This window comes from Pholis gunnellus (assembly GCF_910591455.1).
Source record: "Pholis gunnellus genome assembly, chromosome: 19".
NCBI classification, from domain to species: domain Eukaryota; kingdom Metazoa; phylum Chordata; class Actinopteri; order Perciformes; family Pholidae; genus Pholis; species Pholis gunnellus.
The window spans coordinates 11,502,721-11,525,250 of NC_136546.1; the positions used below are offsets into that span (position 1 = coordinate 11,502,721).

General features: G+C 43.1%; 1 protein-coding gene across 1 annotated transcript in view; it reads right to left on the minus strand.

The window, feature by feature from the left end:
- The window catches only part of eva1aa (eva-1 homolog A, regulator of programmed cell death a), a gene marked incomplete at its 5' end in the record, with an annotated part of 66,592 nt that extends 44,825 nt beyond the window's left edge, over positions 1-21,767 (minus strand). The window contains 3 exons of the mRNA XM_079180000.1: positions 701-824; positions 2,759-2,982; positions 21,659-21,767. Coding sequence (XP_079036126.1) covers positions 701-824; positions 2,759-2,982; positions 21,659-21,767 — 457 coding nt within the window. The remainder of the gene's footprint in view (positions 1-700; positions 825-2,758; positions 2,983-21,658) is intronic.
- Positions 21,768-22,530: the final 763 nt, after the last annotated feature.

The following is a 22,530-nucleotide window of genomic DNA, read 5'->3' on the forward strand; positions in this document are numbered from 1 at the left end:
TTTGAGTGACATTTGCCAAAAACTACAGTACCCAGCTATTTCGGGAAATTACTTTTTTTTTTAAACGTTTTAAACCTCTACATCTGTGTAGTGTTGGTTTAGGTCTTTCAGTGGGATTTGTTGAGAATAAGAAAAATCTAGAATAAAGCCAACGTTATTCTTCAATTACCGTAATATAGTGAAGTGCAATATTCAAATGAGGAAAAACATGCACATGACAAATATATATATTTTGGTATGAAATTAATTTAAAGGCAGACTAATCAGACCTGACTATTATCGCGGCTTTCTTATGCTGCTCTGTCCAGTTTTCATGTCTTGCATTGCTGCTGTACACAGGGGGGGGTACAGCAGCACCTGATAAAATCTGAACACTGTTTTTTGTACATTTCAAAGTTCAGTTAAAAATATGGATGCACCTAAAGTCCATATACAATCAGCCATTTACATCATGGTCATTGTTTGAAAGGACACTTTAAAGCAACACTTCTCCTATAGCTCTAATACTGATCTTCCTTTGACTGTTAATAATGTAATTAATTTAGTCTAAAAGGTGCAAATTAAATGCCCCCACCCCCGATGTGTTTCTGATTCAATGTGGAGGTGTGTGAGAAAAGAGAAGAAAAAAAACCTGTCCCAGCACATAGAGAGAGACAGAAATGTGTGTCACTGTCAAGATACGAGGCGGTGAGGGACTTACTAGGTCTGCATTTGTACCAGACAATGAGGTATTTACTGCTGTCAGGACACTGGTCCGTCCCGAACACGCGGCTGTTGACAAGGACTTGACAGCTCCTTCTGTCTTGGCACTCGTCCAGCATTTTCTAAAGAGGGACAGAGTGACAGACAGCGGGGGAAGACCAAAGAGAGGTTTAGTGGGAGAACAAAAAGGCAACGATGGCGAGGCAAACCTAAAACCACTTCAAACAAGCTGCTTATAGCCATGGGAATAAGGAGGAGAGGAGCAGGTAAAGAGAAAAAGCTCCACTCCACTCATTTCCTGGCATCCTCTTGCTTCTCTAGTTTCATCATCTTTAGCCAGCTGTAAGCCAGGTGAGCACATTCCAACACAATAGCTTCTCCGATAGTGAAATCCCACTGGCTGGAGGAACGACTCAATGGATTCTGTTCAGAGCCACCCCCCAATTTAACATGAAGGAGAAGCATTTACTACAATAGATCATGGAATGCAGAGGGAGAAACAAGGGTTTCCATACATCTGCAGGTCCTTTTCAAGGGATTTTTTGACAGAAATAGAAAATATAGATTAAAGCCAGTTCAACATGTTAAGGTAAAATTGATCAGACATATCTCCAAATCATCATTAAATGTTTGATGGAAAAGGTTACACACTGATAATCAATTAAAAGTACCACAATGCTGAATGCTTCTACTCGATTTTCAATGTGAGGATTACTTGTATTAGTGAAAGTCAATTAACTAATTACTACTAAAAATGCAACTACTTTTTATAATCAATTGATCATTAAAGTCTTCTATCAAGCTAAAATGCTTAATACTTGCAATTCACAGCTTCTCAAATCTATCTATTTCATTGCACTATTTGTATTTAACAATTGACTTTTATATAGACATTTTATTTTGTATCATTCTGTAGGTAATAGGGTTTTTTTATGCATATTTATATATACACCTATTTTCACATACTTGTGAACAGTTTTAGTCCTGTCTATTTTACCTTTATTTGTCAAGCTTTGCTATCCAGCTGTTATGTATTTCTGTGCAAGTTCATTGAGAGCAATATAAACAACCAGAGTCGAGTTTATTGCATGTGTACACATACTTGGTGATTTAGATTATGTATGGACATTTCATAGATTAAATAAATAATTAAAACAAAGCATTAGATTGACAGTTAATGAAAATAACCATTAGATTGGGATACCCTCGAAGCAAGCATTTTTATTTGGAGACATATATGTAATCCCAACAAACCGGGGGTCACGAACAGGTCGTACGAGGGGATTCTTCAGGGTTGTACTAATGTGGGTGGCGCAGCAGTCAGTCATTCTCTCACTTCAGCACAATGCACTCTCTGTGTCTGTGCATTCATGGCTGTCCTGTCTATTATGGAAACGGAGGGTGTTCGACGCTAGAAGGCAAGGGGGACCAAGAATAAACCAAAGGACCCAGTGAATGCTGAACAGGATGTGTTTGTGTGTGTTTGTACTGGTGCTGCAAAGGGAGGGTTCTAGTCCAGCCGCATCCCAATTTAGGAGAGGATGCTGAGGCAAAGACCCCATGAAATCTCTTTGTGTCTTGGGAACAAGCATGCTTCCTCTTTAGAGAGTGTAATTTGCCGGAAAACAGCCTCACAAAGCATTACATAATCAGTGGGGTCCTCCAAAATATAACCCTTGGCCAATTTTAGGATTTTACGGGACATTTCTCCCAGGAGGATCTGCAGACCACAAGTGATTTGAGAGTGTGTGTGTGTGTGTGTGTGTGTGTGTGTGTGTGTGTGTGTGTGTGTGTGTGTGTGTGTGTGTGTGTGCGTGTTGGTGAGAAGAGTGGACTAACTGAGGGACGAAAGCCAAAAACAGAGAGAGAAAGATCCAGGTCTGGGACACATGGGAGACACTGGGGACAACTTTTAACAGAGCTCTACGGAGGCTTAGGAAAACTCTTATTAACTTTGGGTACAACTTATTAAAAAAAGAAGAAAAGTAACCAAAATGATGACAAAATGTTCCTTTTCTGACACAAAACGCTACCAGGTGTGAGCTTAGTTACTAACCTGTAGTGCGGTGGACACAGAACAATATCGGTCATCCTCCTGGCCGTTATAAGAACTTAGGAGGGCCTGGTAGGTCTGAGGGCACTGTAGGCGGTCAGAGGCGCCTCTCCTTCCATAGAAAGCTGATTGGATGGTGATGGTGGTGCGGGGCGGGCAGCGAACAGACAGGAAGTCTCCGTCACAGGCCTGCTCGGTGTAGTTCCTCAACACTTTGGACAGGTAACCTATGAGACAGCAAAATGCCAAATCAGCTGTTACTTCAGTCGATCACGACATGCACAAAACATTGACAATGTCTTGAGCCCTTTGGCATGACTTGCATTATATGTGCTTCCTTAAGCTGTATGGTTTTATTTCAATAAGCTGGAACCAACAAGGAGGAAAATGCTTACTTGGCATGGTTACAACATGCTTTGCATTGCCCAAGCCTAATTACCATTTAATCCCTCATTTCATTCTACCATCATATGCAGAGTGGGTTGGCAGCATGCTACGGTCTCTTGTGATCTTATTTGTTCAAAGATTAAGTGTTTCCACGGACATATGCCGGAGCTGCATATCAGCAAGCCCTGACAGATCACTGCCTACATGTAGAAGACACCTCCAGGCCTAGAATACCACAATAGCACAGAGAGGGTAAAGCTAAAGCTCATTTAGCTGTTAGCGTCAGCCCTCCGGTCATGGCTGCGGAACATACACTTATCTGGTTGATATTAAAAAATACCTGACAAGGATGATTTTTTAAAGCCTGACATTATTACACTTTCTCCCACCAGGATGCAGCGCACGCACACATCCTCACTGGGCCTTTTCCATAGATTGGCAACAGAGTTCTGAGAGCATTCTGAGGCATAGCTCGGCAGAACGCTACCACTAAAAAGCGACCTAAAGCCTCTGATACATCACGGAGCTGTCTTTGTTAACGCTTTCATCTGCAATTTCTATTCGTATGTTGCCAGTAACTATGTTTACTTGTACTACACACAACCAGCTGGTATCAAGCCTGTCAATAGAAGCATTATACAAACCATTTATTGGAACAAGCACCGCGTGAACTTTCATTTAACCTTGGAGGCTGCCTCAAATCACATAAAAGCTCTCATTCTTTTAAAACACTGAAGTCTCTCGGCTAATTCTACTTTCCTATTAAGAGTCTCTGAGAGCTGCCAGTCAGCCAGTCAGTCACTCGGGAGAACTGAGGCCATCACAAAGCCACCATTGACATTCCAGACGCTGAGAAGGAAATCACAGATAAAGGAGCGAGCTGATCCACCGGCCACTGTCCCATAATGTCTTTCTGAAGTTATCTGGAACATTTATCTGCTGGCTGCAGCAGAGGAGAAACAAACACTTTTCTTTTAAGTCTTAGCTTCTCAAATGTCTCCGTTTCCAAATTCATCCAGGTTATTATAAATAAATCAAACTCATGCTGAGACATGCAATTATTTTGACTATTTTATCAACTGAAAACAACTTCCAACGCGAGCTCAAGCTTCCTTCTAAGTGCTCTGCAAACACATTTACAGAGAGGTAAACACACGCACACACACACACACTCTTGCTAAGTGGACACACTGTGATTCAATTATCTGTATTTGGTTAGTGTTTGGGTCGGGAAGAGGAAATAACAGCGTTCTCTAACACACACGTTAGCACACATGCACGTACACACATGGGTAGACACAAAACACACACATTGTCCCCTTATCACCATGGCCACAGTTAAAAGAAGGAAGGGAAACAAGAGACATTCTCCGGCTTTGAAAGGTCGGCCTCTCTAAATAGAGATGGTTATTAAACCACCATTGCTCACAGTAACAGGTTTCCACCTGTGGCTGGGTTGTAAAAATGGAGAACAGGTGCACAAGCAATCCTATTTCAAAATGATCAGTGTGTGAACTAGATACAGCAGCTTCCTTTACATTACAGCTCAATTAGTTTTAATTACCTGTATTTATTTATGCATTTGATCCAAACTAGGTCATATGCATCATCCTGCAATCAAATCATAGAAATTGGATCCCTGAAATAAGATCTGGTATATGAACATGTAGGTGTTTGGATTTGAATGATGAAACATGTTCTCTTTATTCGACTTAATGTGTGAATGACCCACTTTAAAATTTTAAGGCAGTCCGATTCAGAACTTGCACTTATGGCGTCACTTATTGAAATTTTGATTCTTTCTTTCAGTCTTGTGGGCTTAACTAGTTGCTCCCCCTCCCACAGTGATCTGCGGCTTACACACAGGTCTGCCACATTCCACACAGGGTGAGAGGGAACTTGGCATTCCCCCTGGCAGTGAGACCACACACACACACACACACACACACACACACACACGTATAGAAAACGTCAACACAAACAAAGCAGGAACAAGCCGCAGCGCTTGGCTCTTGAGGCCAGGGTGTGTGGTGCACTGGGGTAACAGTATCACATTATCAAGGCTGGTTCTTGGCAAAGCGCCCGTGCCATGAGAGACCACGAGTTTGCGCAGCCCTCCAGTTATACCGAGCCTCGGGTACAGCGGTGTAACCATGGAAATGGCCGAGGTTATGAAGAGGGTGAAACGGAGAGGGATGAAGGTGGATGATTGAATTTGCACAGGCCACTTGGAGGAGGAGTTTCTTGGAGAGAGGGATCACCAAAAACACACACACACATACGCCTTCCTCCGCCATACAAAGAGGGATTGTGGGTAAAAGCAAACAGATTATCTCACACAAACCCTCAGGTGCTTTCTGAAGAATCCATTTTTCTTTTCCAGCCATCCCACCCTCCTCCCACTCTCTCTCTCTCTCTATGTCTTCTTCAGGATCATGACTATTGTTCCCTTCATGCTACCTGTTGACTGAAGACTCCTTTCAAGACCAACAAATCAGGCGGGGTTGAGGCACCTGTGTATACCGCCCAGCCAATGACAGGTGTCCCTCAGAGGCAGAAGGCTGAACAATGCAGGAGGAACACCCAGGCGTCTCTCGTCCTCCCTGTCTCTTTTCATGTGGGACCAGACTCCTTCCTTAACTAGCTCTCTGCCCTTTCCCTTGACAAAAGCACCGCACTATTATGTCTGCTGTTGTGTTTATTCGGTCATTAAAAGGCAGGAGGTTTGCGGACGCGATTCCTGTTCGTGTACAAACAGGATTGCTTTTGTCGTGAACTGGATTGAAAGGTGCGCACGGTCCATTTAATCTCTGCACAAGCAGCATAGGGATTTGTTATAAACATAGGCGCAGACGACGAGCACCTGCTTTTTGTATCCATCATCCAACACAGATGGGAACTTGTCATATGATGCGATTTAACCTGTCAGTAGGCGTAATCTTTCAGCCAATTGCAACGCTAGAGTGGGAGGCCCTTGTGAATGTTAGCGCCTCATTTGTGGTCATGTGATGACCCTAAAGTCTGACCCATCGGTGGAGAGGTCAGGTATGATGGAGATTAGTGACGGGCCGCTGTGTTGTGTCAACATGACACAGAGCGAGGCCTGTTGGGAGAAGGCTTTCCTCCCTGGGATTCACTGATTAGACTCAACCTGGTGCAGGTCACATACCAATGCAAATTTACAGCCGATTGTGGGTAAATATGCTTCTTTATTACTTCCATATAACGTGCATTTTCCCAGCTGGAGCTCCCACTGCAATCGTACCTGTCTCTCCTCTCGGGGCAGACCAAGAGGAAGCTGTTATTCACTTTCTTCATGGTCCACTAAGCTGAGGTGTTCAGTGTCTGCTACGAAATGAGAGCGACAGGTATTTCTAACATGAACCGAGGGGCAGGAGGGAGGAAGAGAAAGGAGAGAGGAGAGAGGAGAAGGGGGACGGTTTGACTCCAGAGGCAGTTCAGGTGGAGTTTGTTACTCATGCTCAGGGCTTTCCCCTGCTTTTGAAAGATGCCACCTCCTCCTATTGGCTGGAGCATGAACAATGTATTACTGAGGTGTTATAATAGCGCCGGCTTAATGCTGCTTATTATTCAACTGCTTACTCATTTAACTGGATTTTATGTTGCTTGTGAGGTAATGTTTGTAAAGCCTCTTGCATTGGGCAACGATGATTAATATTGCAGAATAGTAGAAGATTACATCTTAGCTTAGTGGCTCAAAGGTTCCAGTTTAAATTGTATTTTAGAGATAATCAGCAGGCATAGTAGTTGTAACTACAACCGCTTTAAATAGATCATGTATGTAGAACAATACAGATGTATCTGCAACAACTCCTCAAAGCACATTCCATAGAAAGTAAGGAACCAAGACATTCTTGAAAGCTACAAAATCAAAAGGCTGTATTGTGTTTCATCTTGGTACATTAGGTATTTAGGCATTTACAGCTTCATGACTTTATTGGTGTTATTTTAGGCAAATTATAGCCATCAAACCATCAACGGTTCAAAGATGCAGGACTGCAGGCCTGCTGCTGGAGGAGGAATTCCCTTTAAGTGGTGATTACTGGGAAGAGCGGAGGTTTCCCCTCAAAGACGCTCGCCGCGCTCTGGCGACACTCTAGAGGAGGCTGGTGGAGATGAAGAGGACTATGAAAAGAAGAGAAGAAGATAAGTGACGGAGAAGGAAAGTGGTAGATAAAGACATGCTGAATCCAAAGAGACACCTGCTACATAATCAAGTGTTAATTCAAAAAGTGAAAAGATGTCGAGAGGGAAGTGGTTTTAATTGGCAAGAGAAGAGAAAGACAGCGTACTGGTCGGGAGAAAGAAAGCTAAGGGATCCTTTAAAAGTGAAGCCACTGCTTACAGGATGTGGCAGCAGAGGTCCAAAGGCCAAAGCTGGTGGCTTTAGGCCCTGTAGTAATTACTTTTCTCCTCAGACCACAGAGGCGGCACAAGGGCCTGGAGCACGGCATGGAGTTTAGATAAAGCAACCACTGGTTCTAAATCATACGTCGTCAAAACTCTGCAGTCACCTCTTCTTACCTGAACTTGAGCTGAATATACGATAGCTGAATGAGACAGGTTTATGAGGTGTGTCGACATGAAATGAGACCTCAAACATGAAAAGAAAACGGAGCAAAAGTTCACACGGACGCCACAAAGGACACACCGCTACACGATGGACACGATGCCAAAGGAAAGCTACGACCAGCGGCTGCTGTAAAGATGCCAGTGCTAACTGCTAAGCCGTTCAGATTTGGGTCCAAAAAAAAAAAAAATGCATTCCTAAAATACACTGCATTCCTCTGCTTACAATACATTAGTCGTGCTGCTATGGTCATGTTTTGGATTAGCCTACTTTCTTGCTAATCGCGCAATGGGGCAGAAAAAGAGCAGCGAGATATGTTGCTCAAACCTAAACAGTTAGATTTGAGTTAGAGCCGGATTGCCTTTTAAACTAATCGAGGATACTGCACATTTAAAGACATTTCAAGTGCAGCTGTAAGTGCTGAGGGAAACAATCTAAGATGTTTGTGCATGAATTTGAACAAACATGCGCTAGCTTGCCATTTTGGTTCAGAGCTAATATTTGATGGATTGTCGTGATCTCGATATTTGATGGTCTATCATTTTGTTTGCTCACATCCGCAAAGCCACTTTGTACACAGCATGAGCTGAAAGATGACATAAGGGTTTGTAGAGCACGGTTGGGTGATAACGCTCTGCAGGTTTTTCCACTATGAGTGACTCCTGCTACATAACACATAGTCATTTGATCCACAGTTAATAAAAGCTTTAATATATAATAATATATTAGTTATTTGTGTTTTTAGTTCATTGGTAGCATGGTGATGTGCAGAACAAGTGGAAAAGTGTGTGCGAGAAGTGGGGGCTGTATTGTATTGACAGCATTAATGGGCGGCACGTGACGGCTGTTGAAGTGAGTGAGGTGCAGGATTCCTAGAGTACTTAGAGTAACATGTTAGCGCACACACACACACACACACTGTACACAGTTTTTTTGGGGGGTGGGGGTGTCAGCTGAGGGGGCTTAATGACATGAGGTTGGTCCGCTGGATTTAACCCTAGCGTTGGTCTTTGACTTCACACTAAAGAGTATCCTCCCCTTTTCCCCAGGATACAAACCCAGCATGCGTTTCACACGTTGCTTTCGGAAGAGTGTGGCAAAAACCTCATAGAGAAAAACAACATGATAGAGGACGAGTAAACTGAGAATTGGAGAAAATATGAGGGCTCTGCTTATACTTAAAGCAAGATTTACTGTGTTCTTTGAGCCAATAGAGGTGAATCTGACTCATGATGTAGCGGGCTGTGGAGATTCACAGGGGTTAAACCATGTGCATTAACATGGGCCATCCTGGTGCATTCAACATTAAGGTTCTGCATTCATTCTCACCCTTTCCAGTCCATCGGCCATGACAAACAAACCTCATTTACATGTTTAGATTTAGTTCACTGAAATACTGCGGTGTAAGAATCTAGAGGCAGGAGATGAGTGCATGCTAACATGTTTATCCATTTTTTTAAATCACCACATGGGCTTGCGGTATGGCGTGTATCAAGATACTCCGGTGATAGTCTCCTTAATTTGAATGGCCCGAGTTGCTATTATCCCATTTCCTCTCCCAACAGACAAGGGCCGGAGCCCGAGCAGCTGAAGTCATTAAACCGGAGACACAAACACAATCACTGTGCTTGCCCGATGGCTTATCTTTCGAACACCTACACACACAAACACACACACTCACATATGCATATACACATAAACCCACAGAGGCATGCAGAGGCCCACGAACTTCAACCTGCTGGACATGATCAGCAAACTTCCACACCCAGCCCCCCAGCTTTCCTGAACACTGCATATTTATTTGCTCACACTCTGACGTACCAGTTCCAACAGCAGCAGTCTCCCAGGCTTATAATGGGCTGTGTGTGTATTATGGCCAATGGGCCTTAAAGGGATTCCCCCTTTGAGACTGATGCAGTGACACAGAATAAATCCAGGATATTTTTAATGCGACGATGTTGATTATCTGACCTTACATTACATTAAATGTTGTCCCAACGAATATTGGGCTGCACAAAACTGGTCCTGCTAAACATTAAAATGAAAAAATGAACACATTGCAATAATAAATGCTGGATAACTATAACTGCATGTCATGTGAAAATGATATTAGACGAAACAACCTCGTTTGCTTTAGTTGTTTACTGCAACAAGGTGGAGTTTTATCTGCCCGGAAAAGGCAAGAAAGGGGAATTGAATAGAGAGAACTCGAGGGATGTCACAAGCTAAGTCAAAAATTGTATCAGGCGGGATGAGAACTGTATGCTCTGGTTTGGCTGGAATGAAATCACAAGAGAAGCTTAGGCTAATAACTTAGTCATGTTAGCAGAAAGACAGCGGTTGATATTTCAGGATATCAGCGTCAGCTTACTTCTAACAGACAATAGGAGGACGTCCACCTGTGGGTCTGTTGTCTAAGCTCATCCTGAGGGGGTGACCGGGTAATAAACATCTGCCGGGCTGGGGAGAGGCCATCTAAGTCTACCCTAGGGAGTCCCCAAAGAACTAAACACGGGTCCCGCCCAAGCCCTCTCATGAACTCTGTTAGCACGTGCCTCTCCTTATGACCCCCGGGGGGTCAAAGGGCACAAGGCGAGAGGACGTTTTTACTCTGAGTCTCTCTCTGCACATGTGTGTTCCTCATCATTGCTGGGATGGGGTGCGGGGGGTCAGAGGGGTGAAAGAGTGATGGGCACAGAGGTTTCGAGAACAGCCTCCCTGATGTTTGGATACATGTCCAGACGCCCACAGAGACAAACAGAAAAAGTGTGTGACAGAAAGAAAGACACAGGGAGATGGCCGGAGAGAGCCAGAGGAAGAGGAATCTGTCATTTTAATGGTCACTTTTATGGCCTGGGAGAGTTGGGTGGCATCCAGACTGCCTCGTCACTGACCAGTCTGGCAGACACCAGACAGATGCATGAGTGTGTGAGCTTTATTGCCACAAAGTGAACGACAGATGTACCTTTCATCAGTCGTCCTCACCACAGCGGATTGGATTTAAGTGATTGTTGGGTGGGGCAGTGGTAGCCTAAGGCTTAGAGAAGACAGCTTGTGACAGAAAGGTCATCTCCTTTCACTTCTTTTCACTGCTGTTGTGCAGTTCAGTCAGACAAACGCTAAGGACTCAACCATTTATAGTAAATTATATACATTTAGAGTCTGCTCTTTAAGGGAGCTCTCAAAGAACCTGATTCTGCTGGAGAACTAATCCCCTCTCATTAAAAAGTAAACAAATCTTCGGTAAATAACTAAAAGAATAGGTACTTTGATACCCATGAGTGTCAGCTGCCATCGCTAAGGAGAAGAAGCCAGTGTGAGAAGCGCAGACTGAAACAGGAGCAAATTTGGAAAGTTTCATTGATGCAATTGGCAGCAAAATATTTCGCCAAAGTTTCAGAATTCCTCCAAATTTAACCCAGAATCTGAACGTGAATCCATAATCACTGCAGAATCATTTTAAGGTTTCTGTAACACGTGATTTTTCCAGTAAGCCTCACATTCTGTAAGCAATGTTTCTTGACTTTTTGTACAGGTTTGTACCCTTTGGCTAAAATGAAGATAAAGAATGCTGAAACGTGAGAATAACGATGATTAAGAATCTTTAACCTTATGATTCATAATTGAGTTATTCATTAAAGTTACATTTTTTTATATTAAGTAATTATTCATTAACAATTGCTACTCGTTTGCCTTTTTCCTAGCTTTAGTGCTGCACAACCAGCTAACATTATTGATGCAGAAAATCACTGTGACTTTTACCTCCACAACCCCACACTCTCACACTGTGCAACTCTATTCTTTCTTTACACCCTGGCTGCCCTGGCCTCAATTCCAGTAGCCTTCCTCCTCCGTCATTTAATGTAATGAGTTTTAATGCACCAACAGAAGGCAGCGTACCTCTATCAAGGTTCGAGCATGTGCTGTGAAAAAATAGAGGTATTTCCTTTGAGAAAAAAAAAGAGGTAGAAGTGGGTGGGCACTCAGAGGTCGAGCTTTTTGGGGAATTAACAAGCTTATCGGGGGGCTGCACTGTGAAAACAAGCAATAGAACAACTCCTAAGGAGCTGAGGGAGGGAAAAGCCGTCTGCAGCATGTCTAATGGGACTTAGCAGGGAGAGATCCCCTTCCATTTACAACAAACCCAGACGTATCTGCAGGAATGACCAGACTGGATGTGAAAGCTTACCTTGCCCTATTCATTCTGAGTTTCACAGAGAGTTTGTTTTTGTAGCTACCAAGTAACCGGGGTCTCATTGGGTAAAACTCTGCTCGCCTGTTGAATGTAAAGTCTCGATTTGTATAACATCCGCTGCTACACATAAACCCTTTGCTGTACAACTACCGCACCATAATTAACGATTATTTTCATAAATCTCTACTCGTTTCTTTTCAAATGATATGCTTATTGCCCTCATAGAGCCTGGTGTGTGATGTCATTAGTCTCTAGTCTGGCAACCAAAAAACCCAAACCATCCTATTCAAGTTTAAATAATATGATGTGGGTTTGCTAGCCTTACGACTATTGGATGGATTGCCATTACATTTGGTACCCAAGAGGATGAATTCATCCAATATTTTAGTTTATGACCAAGCACCTGCAAAACAAATGGCATTCCCGTCAGTTTCAGCTGTGCTTTGTGTTAAGAGTTTATAAGCAAACGCTAACATGCTTAACTAAATTGTGACCAGAAAACATTTTCCTCTCTAAACATCAGCATGTTAATCTCATGGTGACCATGTTAGCATGCTGAGGTCAGCATTTTCTCAAAGCCCGTCTGTGAAGTAAGGATGAATCTCTGACCAAAAAGTTACTCGTATCGCAATTCATCGCAAAACAACCAATGACATCTCACCAGAAGTTCCACCAACCAATCAGCCAACAGCCCAGTGCCATGAAATAGTCAAGATAAATCTAATAATGGATTCTGTCATACACATTTTCAACTTCCAGCTATAGCAAGACTTGTTTTTTAGGTCGACGCTATGCTGCAAATGGAACAAATGCGGTCCATGTTTTTTTGGGGCTTAAACATGGAAAGAACAAGAGAAAATCTCTCTTCGGTTCCCTCCCCCCTTACCTGAGCTAGCCAGAGGGGCCAGTAAGCAACAGATTAGCAGTGCTTTGGGGAGCGGGCTGCTGTAGCGTGTTGTAATGCAGACTGTCAGTCCGACACAGTTGGGGGGCTACACAATGCCTCCTTGTTCAGACTGGCCCTTCTATGCCCCACCTCTCTACCTCTCCATCTCTCTTGCTCGCTCTCTACCTCTCCATCTCTCCCTGCTGTCTCTCTCTCTCTCTCTCTCTCTTTGCCTCTAGGGGTTTAATCAAACCATAAAAACTAATGGTGTTCAAAACGTTCTTCTCCCTTTCCGAACAAAGCATGAGGTGAAGATGGAAGAGAGGATTGAGGGATGGAGGAAGAAAGGATAAAAAGGAAGCCGGATCAAGGCGGACATGTTGACTCCTAAACCAAACATAAATCAGCTCCCAGGAAACAGAGAGAAACACCGAAAAAAAAGGGAGACAAGAGGGGAGGAGGAGGGGAGGAGGAGGGGCATCAAAGCATGGTTGACATTCTCTGAGATGCAGGAGCAGAAAAGGTGTGTGCGCTGGTTTTCAGCGTGTGTGTGTCATGGGGCTCGCTGAGAGCATAATTCAGCAGCCTGCACACAAGTGGGGAGGACATGTGCACACGCCCACCAGTCTCTTTCTCGCTAACTTGTTTCTGTTTACAGCTCAGTTTCATCCTTTAAACGCGTGGTGCAACCCTTTGTGCTTGCAGCAGCAGGTATCAACTGCTTATCTGATTCCCAACGAGAACACAAACTCTCTCTGGTAAAAAATACCTGCCTGTGCTCAAAATATGACAAATGAGACTGCATTCTTAATTAACCGCACGATTGTTGTCTAAACAAGAGATGTGAGGACAGCTCGCTAAACTGCAGCTGCATGCAACAGCACCGGGGTGTCACTAAAGAATCTCCCTCACACGTTTCACGGTGTTTTCTTTGGGGCTTCTTACACCTCCCCCATGCAAGAGAGGGCAAGTGCAAACACACACCTGCGATGTCTACATATGCATCTTTGCAGTAAAATGCTTTAGGAGTTAGACCCCTCTTCTCTCCCCAATAACAGTTATTACTAGACATTTGGGTGGTTTTAGGGATTGACAGAAATCTATGCTAAATAATGATTATCATATTACGGGTTGATTGTGAGCCTTGATTAAGACACACAGCCTTGTTCAGCTGGTAGTTAGAGCTCATCCACAGCCTACGTAGGTCATTTTGAGTTTATTTTGGGAGTTTCCCCCAAAAAAACCAGGTTGGAGACAGACGCTGTTTAAAAAAGGTGACACCTACTCTCACTCAGATTATAGTGATTTTTCACAGCCTATGGAAGCCCTCAGTCAACACACTGATAACACCCCATTACAGGACAGTACATTGGTGAGACCCTAAGGCTGCTTCACACATGTAGTTTGGTTTATTTGATTTAGAGAAGAAAACTTTTTTCTTCTGGACTGTTTTAGATTTATTTTTTTTTTTAAATGAACCAAGAGCTGTTATTCAGTTATTAAGTTACCGACTGTCATCCTGCTTCATCAGCACTACATGAACACACGTCGCAAAATCAAAGAGGTCACGCAAGGTATAACTGGCTACAAGCTTTATTCGGATTATTACACTGCCACTTATAATAATAACAACATATAGGTGCATAGAAACTGAATGAAAAAGAAAAGTCTTGTACCACAATATTAAATGGTAAATGGACTGCATTTATATTCTTTCTTGTCTTAGCGACCATTTAAAGCGCTTTACAACACAAGCCAGCATTCACATGCTCTCAGTCAGGCACAGCGGATATAGTTACAGTGTGGGCACTAAATATCACTCATCAGAGAGTCCGAGTAAGACACACAAGCACTTCAGCTTTGTTTATACTCGCTCATGGCGCCGTAGCGCGAGCTTCTGCAGATGGCGCCCGAGAAGGAGCGGAGGCGTTTATCCTATATGTGCTGCATTATTCTCCGAAACGACAGAGGGTGTACAAACGAATCAAACTGTGAAGAATCAAAAAGACAACAAGTGTAACCAATAGATAGTGGAGATAGTTGGAGCCGTTGTTTGGTCCCGAATAACTTTTCACAGCGGCCCAAACTAAACAAGTGGTTGAGACTTTTGACACTTTGTCCACGCCAATAAATTCTGCAATAACTTGTCGACCATTTTCTACGTTTTATATTGAAAAAATAGAACTAACACACATTAACAGTAGCATTCTCTTTGCACAAAGAGAACAGAACATCATCCCATTGGAAGCTCTGTGGGACGGCAACAGAATCACTTGATATACTGATATATAACACAGTGAAAGTGCTCACATGCTGACAAATGTGTTTCTGTTGTTTTTGTGGTACCAGGACATAACTGACATACCGGGACTTCATTTAGTTTAATATTACCAGCAGCCGAATCATTAATTAAGCATTACCTCAGTCAGGATGTGCTGCCTTCCCACACACATCCTGGCAATGAGACAAAAACACATTTCGATTGGTGCACGGTGGTTAATATGGCGTTGGTGCCGAGACTTGACTCAAAGCTCGTTTCAACTAACTTTCACATTAATCTTGTCAACACGTTTGTGTTCAAAGCTTTGTCCTGAAGCCCCTTCAGCCCGTTGGTTGTTGGAGTCAAAAAAAAAGTAAATCCATTAGAAAGAAGCTCAAATTCAACAACGTTTTAATAAGTCTTTAAAAGGCCCGTGTCTATTACGGTGTGAGGTGGGGTAATGTAATTTCCTCACGCTGAAGGGGAGCAGAGGGGAAGAGTTGTTTCCTGTTGTAAACACTCACCTCTCATCACCAGCACCGCATTGTTGCTTGATGTGTGTGTTTGTTTATGTACTTATTGTATCCAGGGGGAGGAACTAACACAGTCTTTCATCGCCATCATGTTGTGCCAGACTTCCGCTTCAAATTACACAACCGCACGCTCCCACTGTATGGCAACCCCTGTGCCATGAATGCATACAGGAGCGCACACAATCCAGCAGTTTATCTACATCACATGCACCCAAGAACTCTTCAGCGTCACATTTGTACTTTACTTATGAGAATGTGGACGTCGTGTTAGTACCAAGCGGCTGGATATGATGTTTCAAATGTCGGCAATAAATTCTACGCATTCTAGATGTAAACTTGTCTGTATTGTGAAGCTGGACAAACTTCAGTCTCAATTATGTCTCAGTTTAAATAACCTTGAGTTGGTTGGTTTCTGACAGCTGGTTCTCTTTTAGATCCAGCAGAAGAAACTGGATCAATTCATCTCACACTAACACAAATTGTGTTGAATCTGATATTGTATGTCCTTTCTCTTTCTTTGTTGATAAATGTTAATGTTAATCTCTGAGTTGTGGGTCTTAACTGTTATCTATAACTGTTGTCACTTAAATATTATAAAAAAGCAACACCTAAAGGGATTTTAGAAGGGATTTAAAAGGATTTAGATTTGATAAGCGGATTCTAAACTAGATTCAGATTTGATGCAACGTTTGGAAACCCCGACAAAAACCCTCCCGTCTATAAAAACAATGTGGTGGATTTAACAAACCAAAAAATTTATAGTTCAAACCTGTTCAAAAATGTCTGAAGCGCCACACAAGTGGTTTGTAGATTCAGTGCGTCTCAAAACAATACACGCTATTAAAGAACTCCCTCCCTCGTTGACACCCAACAACTCTGTGTTGTGATACCATCACGCAATGAATCAAAATGTCTTGACACTTCACTCCTTCGGGAACTCGCTCACAGAGAGCGCCCTTTGAATAGCAGCAGCTCCCCCCTCTCTATTCAGTCGGGAGAGAAAAGCAGCCTTATGCCGGGCCCTCGCTGTCCGCCGAGCCGCCTGCCTCCAACCGCAGTAGACAAAACAAGTGGGAGGCAGGATTTGTTTAGACAGAGCTCACCTGGCGCACACAGACACCGAAACAGTGATCAGGCAAGCCCTAGGGAGGAGCAGAGGCAGCGAGGGTGGAGGGTGAGGAGGCAAGGGAGCTGCTGAGTGGGGGGAAGGGAAGGGGCTGGGAGAGGAGAGCATGGGGTTTCAGTGCGCTACCCTTTCTTCAAGAACCACTCAAAAATCAGAGCGGATTAAGATAGTAGCGCTCAGTAATATGGACTAGGACATAGGGGAATGGCATAGGTGGATTTGTGTGTCTGTGTGTGAGTGTTGGCTGCAGGTGTCAGGCAGCTTAGAGCGCTTGCCTGTAAAGCAATCAGCTGATCCGTCTCAGTTGAAGGATCGAGCTCCCCAGGCTTTTTACTGGAGGTCGACGGATTATTTGGTTTGGCAGATTAATCGGCGCCGATGGGACATTATGCAGACTATCGCTATCGGCGGAACTGAGCTCCGATAGTCAGCACAGCCGCCACCAGTCACTCAGGGGTGTCCATCGCCGTTTCACATAGAGGCTCCATTCACATGATTAGGGCCACTTTTGCTTAAAATATCAGTGTGCGAATGCGGTTCATTTCTGATAATAATCTAAACAACAGACTGGCGCTCAGTGAGCTCCGGCCGACAGACTTTAAATTCTGTTTTTAAATAGTATTATTTAGATTGTTTGACTATGAAAACAACTTTAATGCATCAATCTGGGGATAGTGTTAGAAAATGGATGTCAAAACTTTGCATCCTGGGAACAGCTGATTTTACAACAACATGACAAGTGGTACTCACGTCATACCTGACCCGTCTTGAGTTTAATTCTCCACACAAAAGTTAGCTCTCAATGTAGCGCAACACTATCGGTATCTACCCATTAATTGTCTGTCAGCTTTTTCTTGCTCCGAACTAATATTATTATATCGGCCTTTAAAAATCCACTAATCGATCGACCTCTGCTCTTTACATCACAAGATCTAGCCTTTGTTTTTAGGGCTATAACTAATGATTATTTTCAAAAAAACTGTCCATTGATTAATTCATTGTTTGGTCTATAAAAGTTTATAAAATTTGTTAAAAAATAAAAGAGTGGCCCATTTCTATTTCTTGTTTTGGCCAACCGACAATCTAAAAACCGAACATACTCAATTGGCTATAATTTCAGACTTTCAAGGAAAGGTCGCAAATCCTCACATTTGAGAATCCAAAAGCTATCAAATGTTTGCAGTTTCTGCTTGATAAACGACTTAAAAGAGTAATTCATTTTCTGTTGAAGACCAATCGATTAGTTGACTCGTTTCAGCTGTAATTGTTTGATCAATACTTCTTCCAATCAAACTTTCTGCAGGAAAATCCAGTAAACTAGCATCTATATCTTAGTTAACATGGGAACACAGATACGGCTGGAGAGGCTCTGACCAAAAAGTATGTGTTTAAAATGCTAAAACACTGAAAAAAAAAAGAAAAAGTAAATATAAAAACTGATAAAAAAAAAATCTAATTGATCCCAAACAACTTCACAGCCCTACTTTGAAGTTATCCAAACATCTGCCTCTTCGGAACGGAATTTAAATTCATGGCCTAAAGAAAACGGTGTCTTTCTTTCTTTCTTTCCCGACAGTGGTCAACATGTGTGATGAGGTTCGACAGGGGGGAACAAAGAGCAAGATGGATGATAACTCCCCCTAACCACACACTCATAGTTACTATGGGTTGACCTCAGCTGACCCCTTGGCCCCTCAACAGCCTCACATCCCATTGACAGGGGTTAAATAGGGTTTTGCCTAGAGGGTTTAATGAAAGAGAAGAAAAGTTGCTGCACTGTAACCCTTTGGCAGCGTCATATATTTTGTCTGGTAACAAACAACTGGGTCTGAAATGTCCTGTGCTTAAAAGAGACGTACAATACATCTTTGTTTTGGGAGTAACTCACAGTCGAAAGGCCCAGTTGTGGCAATTGCTAGATTCCTGTCATTGTTTCGCCATAAACAGTCCAGCATTCATCACACAGCATATGTGTTGACTTTGTTAGGCGATACCACCAGCCAGTATAGGAGACAGAAACGCAGAATTAACGGCCAGTACTACAGTACTCACTCAGATACCGAGAGCAAATTCAATCTACAGTAACAAGTGACAAACGGTAACAAATTCACTGTATGGCTGCAACTACCGATTGTTTCCATTATTTAATCATTAATAATCTGCAGATTATTCTGTCAGTATAATGTCAAAAATATACCCATCACACCTTAAAGACCAATCTGAAGTCTTCAAAAAATACTTTTATTGCCCAACCACGACAAAAACTTAAGACAAAGAAAGGCAACAACTGAGAAGCTGGCATTTTTACTCATAAAATAACAATTTATAGATTATCAAAACAGTTTTACCTCTATTTTAAAACATTAAAACATGTGAGACACCATCCAGTGTTTGTGGTGCAGTGGGGTCTGTATTTGCCTTACATACAGTCTATGGTATTTGCACAAAAAGGGCAAAAAAGCGTGACGGTCATTTCCGGGGATGGATGGTTTGCTGCTCACAGTCTGATGAAGAACAGTTACATAACAAGCTTGTCATGGGAGTAAACCTGAACAAATGGACATGCATGTAGGGGAGGAGACGATAACGCGGTGTACTGTAGATGATATGAACAAAACAACAACAGCACAGCATCAATGACTTGTTGAACATTGAGCATAATTAGCTTGCTGGCTACGTTATCCCCGGGGCTCTTAAGTGTTGCTCGGCTCACTCCACACCCGTAATTACCCGTTCAGGCAGCTGTATAATAGAAAATGATAACAGGGGGGGGGGGGGGACAGAATCAAAACACCCACCAACATGCAGTCGTTTGTTTCCATGATGAAATGTGAAACTGCTGTTACTCCAGTTGTCAACAAACGATGCAAACACAAGACACAGAGAGGCAGGAACTAAAAAATATGATGTGCATTCCTTTGGAAATCAACAGTTGGCTCCGCTGGGTGACTTCACCGATGTGAGCAGATTTTCCACCATCACCGATGCGACCGCATGACCGATAAGAGGTCTGAGCATCAGATGCTCTACCACATCTACTTCTGTCAGCCTGGCAGCACCTGTCAATCAAAAGCACCCCTCTCAGTCTCCAGGGAGACTCCGCCGGTCAAGAATGTGAGGACTGAAGGATTTCTTTGTCCCCCGAGGTATTCTTCGTCCTCTTTCTCATTTCATTCACTGGGCATGCTTTGTCAGCATTTTCCGTTCAAGCATGTTGCACAGAGTTCCGTGATGGGCAAACCAAATCACATCTGGGGACCCAACACCGGCGTCCCGTTCAAAACCGATCTCAGGTCCACGTAACGCAAAGGAAGTTCCCAAAATGACAGCAGTGTCTCCTGCCCATCCCCCCTATGGAGCAAAGTTATCAATGAGCCACTTCCAGGGCAAAAAACTGAATGTTGCACCAAAGCTGAGATCTCAACCAATGAACTCCTCGCCTATGATGTAGATTTTGCATAATCGTTGCCTAAGCCGGGGTATTGGTGAAGGTGGCTAAGTGGAGAGCAGGGCCATCTTTCAATCAGAGGATTCGGCGGTTCGATCCCCGGCTCCGGCTTCAGTAGTCGCATGTCGATGTGTCCTTGAGCAAGACCCAAAATTGCTGCCAGTAGCTGTGCCTACATTGTATAGAAAGATACTGAATTGTATGTCGCTTTGGATGAAAGAATCTTCTAAATGACTGTAATGTAAACCTGCACCGACCAGTTGAAATCTGAATTCATCTAATAGTTTGTTGCTGAATTAACCACCATTTAAACTCACTCATAGTATTTATGACCAAACCAACAGCCACTGACACATACATGACAATTACAGAAATGTAACCTTGTTAACAGCCTTCACTTCACCGTGATCTTTAGCAGCTCATTAGGCCGCAACATTGGACACGTGCAAACACACACACACACGATCACACACAGAGGGCATGTTACATACATCTGCTCTTCAGCACCTTTTTCCCCACAGTGGTAGCCTGCTCGTTCCCAACCATTAGACCCATTAGAGACCAATTAACACCGACACAAAGCTGCCTTCCAGTTTTATGGCACAGTAAACAAAAACCTGCAGGCTTGCCTTGGGCTCAGCAGAGCTCAGTGGTCTTCAATGCAACACAGAACAAATAAAAGTCATTAGTTTAGCAATACGCTGCCTTTTCTTAGTGCACATAAAAGCCCACAGATTCAGTCACACCGGATTGCACATAAACCTGAGGTAATTGGCAGGTCCTGCAGCACTGATATGACTAGCATTGACTTTACCTTTTCAAACTGATTGCATACAAGGCATCTGAAGTTTGCTTTCTTCTCTGAGCTGTAAATCTGCAGCACTTGGTCTAGACAATAGTTCCCATCTAGTAACACATTAACCCCATTTATCTCCATTGCATCAATGGGATGTGTGTGTTGCAGATATACGCTGTACTGATAAACCAAGCCGTAATCCCCTACAGCCAGGTGGCTTCAGTAAAGGAGAACCTGTCGTTTGAAGTGCCTCAGCGTGGGTCAGAATTTGCCAAAAAAGATAAAGGCTTGTTCCGCATGTTAAAGTTGTTCATTCTGCTCGGTTTGAGAAACAAACATTCGCGTGAGCATGCTGCAGCACGCCACGGGCACGGGTCGTCCTGGGAGGAGAAGTTCATGCGACACACAGCACTGAGATCACTGCCGCTTGAGGGTCGTGCTCAACGATTTAAAGCATGCGTAATGACTCATTTTTTTTATTTTTCATCTACTAGGCTGCTAATTGTTTACTTCTCTCGCGTAAAAACAGGATGAGGCTTAATTGAGTGCACACAACAACGCAGTATAAAACCATCTGGCCATCCGAACGTACTGTTGCATCGTTGCTTTTTGAAGTTTGTAAAAACAACTTTTAGACTACAAAAAAACAAAACAGAAACACAACAAAAACAAATTCCCAACCTGAAAAGTCTGAAGAGCCCTTGGTGAGATCGCCGAGGACGCTCAGACACGTAATTCCCAACAGGAGCGCAGAACTGACGGCTGAGAGAGTCCCATCGGAGAGGGACATCCTTGAAGCATTAAAGTGTGTGAGTTTCTCCGTAGCACTACAAAGTCCAGCAGCCGCATTGGGTTTCAGGTGCTGCGTCGCGTGCGGGAGATGTGCGGTCCCATGTCTCTAGTCCTCCCTCATCCTCCCACCACACTGCCGTGAGACTGTGCGGGTCGAGCAGTGCACCGCTCTCTGAGTGCATTTCTAACTGCGTGTTGTGGAGGCAGCCCACCTGGAGGACCGCCGCTCCCCTGCATGGTCTCAAAGACCCAGGTTTCCCCACCAGATATATGCCACTATCCAATAATATAACACTCTGAAAGGGGGCATTTCCCCCCCCAATGATATCATATTTTTACTTGTAATAATGTATGTAGACTACGTTGTTGTTAATACTTTTATGCTTTTAAGTAAAATTGTGGATGCAGGAATATTACTTGTAATGGAGTGTATTTTATTGTATAACATTGCAATTTCTACTGACATATAGAATCCGAGAGGATTCAATACTAACACCACTATTACATTTTTAGTGGAATAAAGGTAAATATATTTAGATCCATAAATGCATCTTTAAATGCATCGATCTTTATAATATAATTTTTGTATTAGTTGTTATTTATTATTTTTAATACAGTATTTAGGTGCTACTTCCTATATTTTTAATGCATTTGAAACAGGACCCGGCTAGATCATGTATAACCTATGAAACGGTTGCGCCATCTTGTGGACCACAGACTTTACTGCAGATTACAACAAATCGCGTTTCATTGACTTTCCC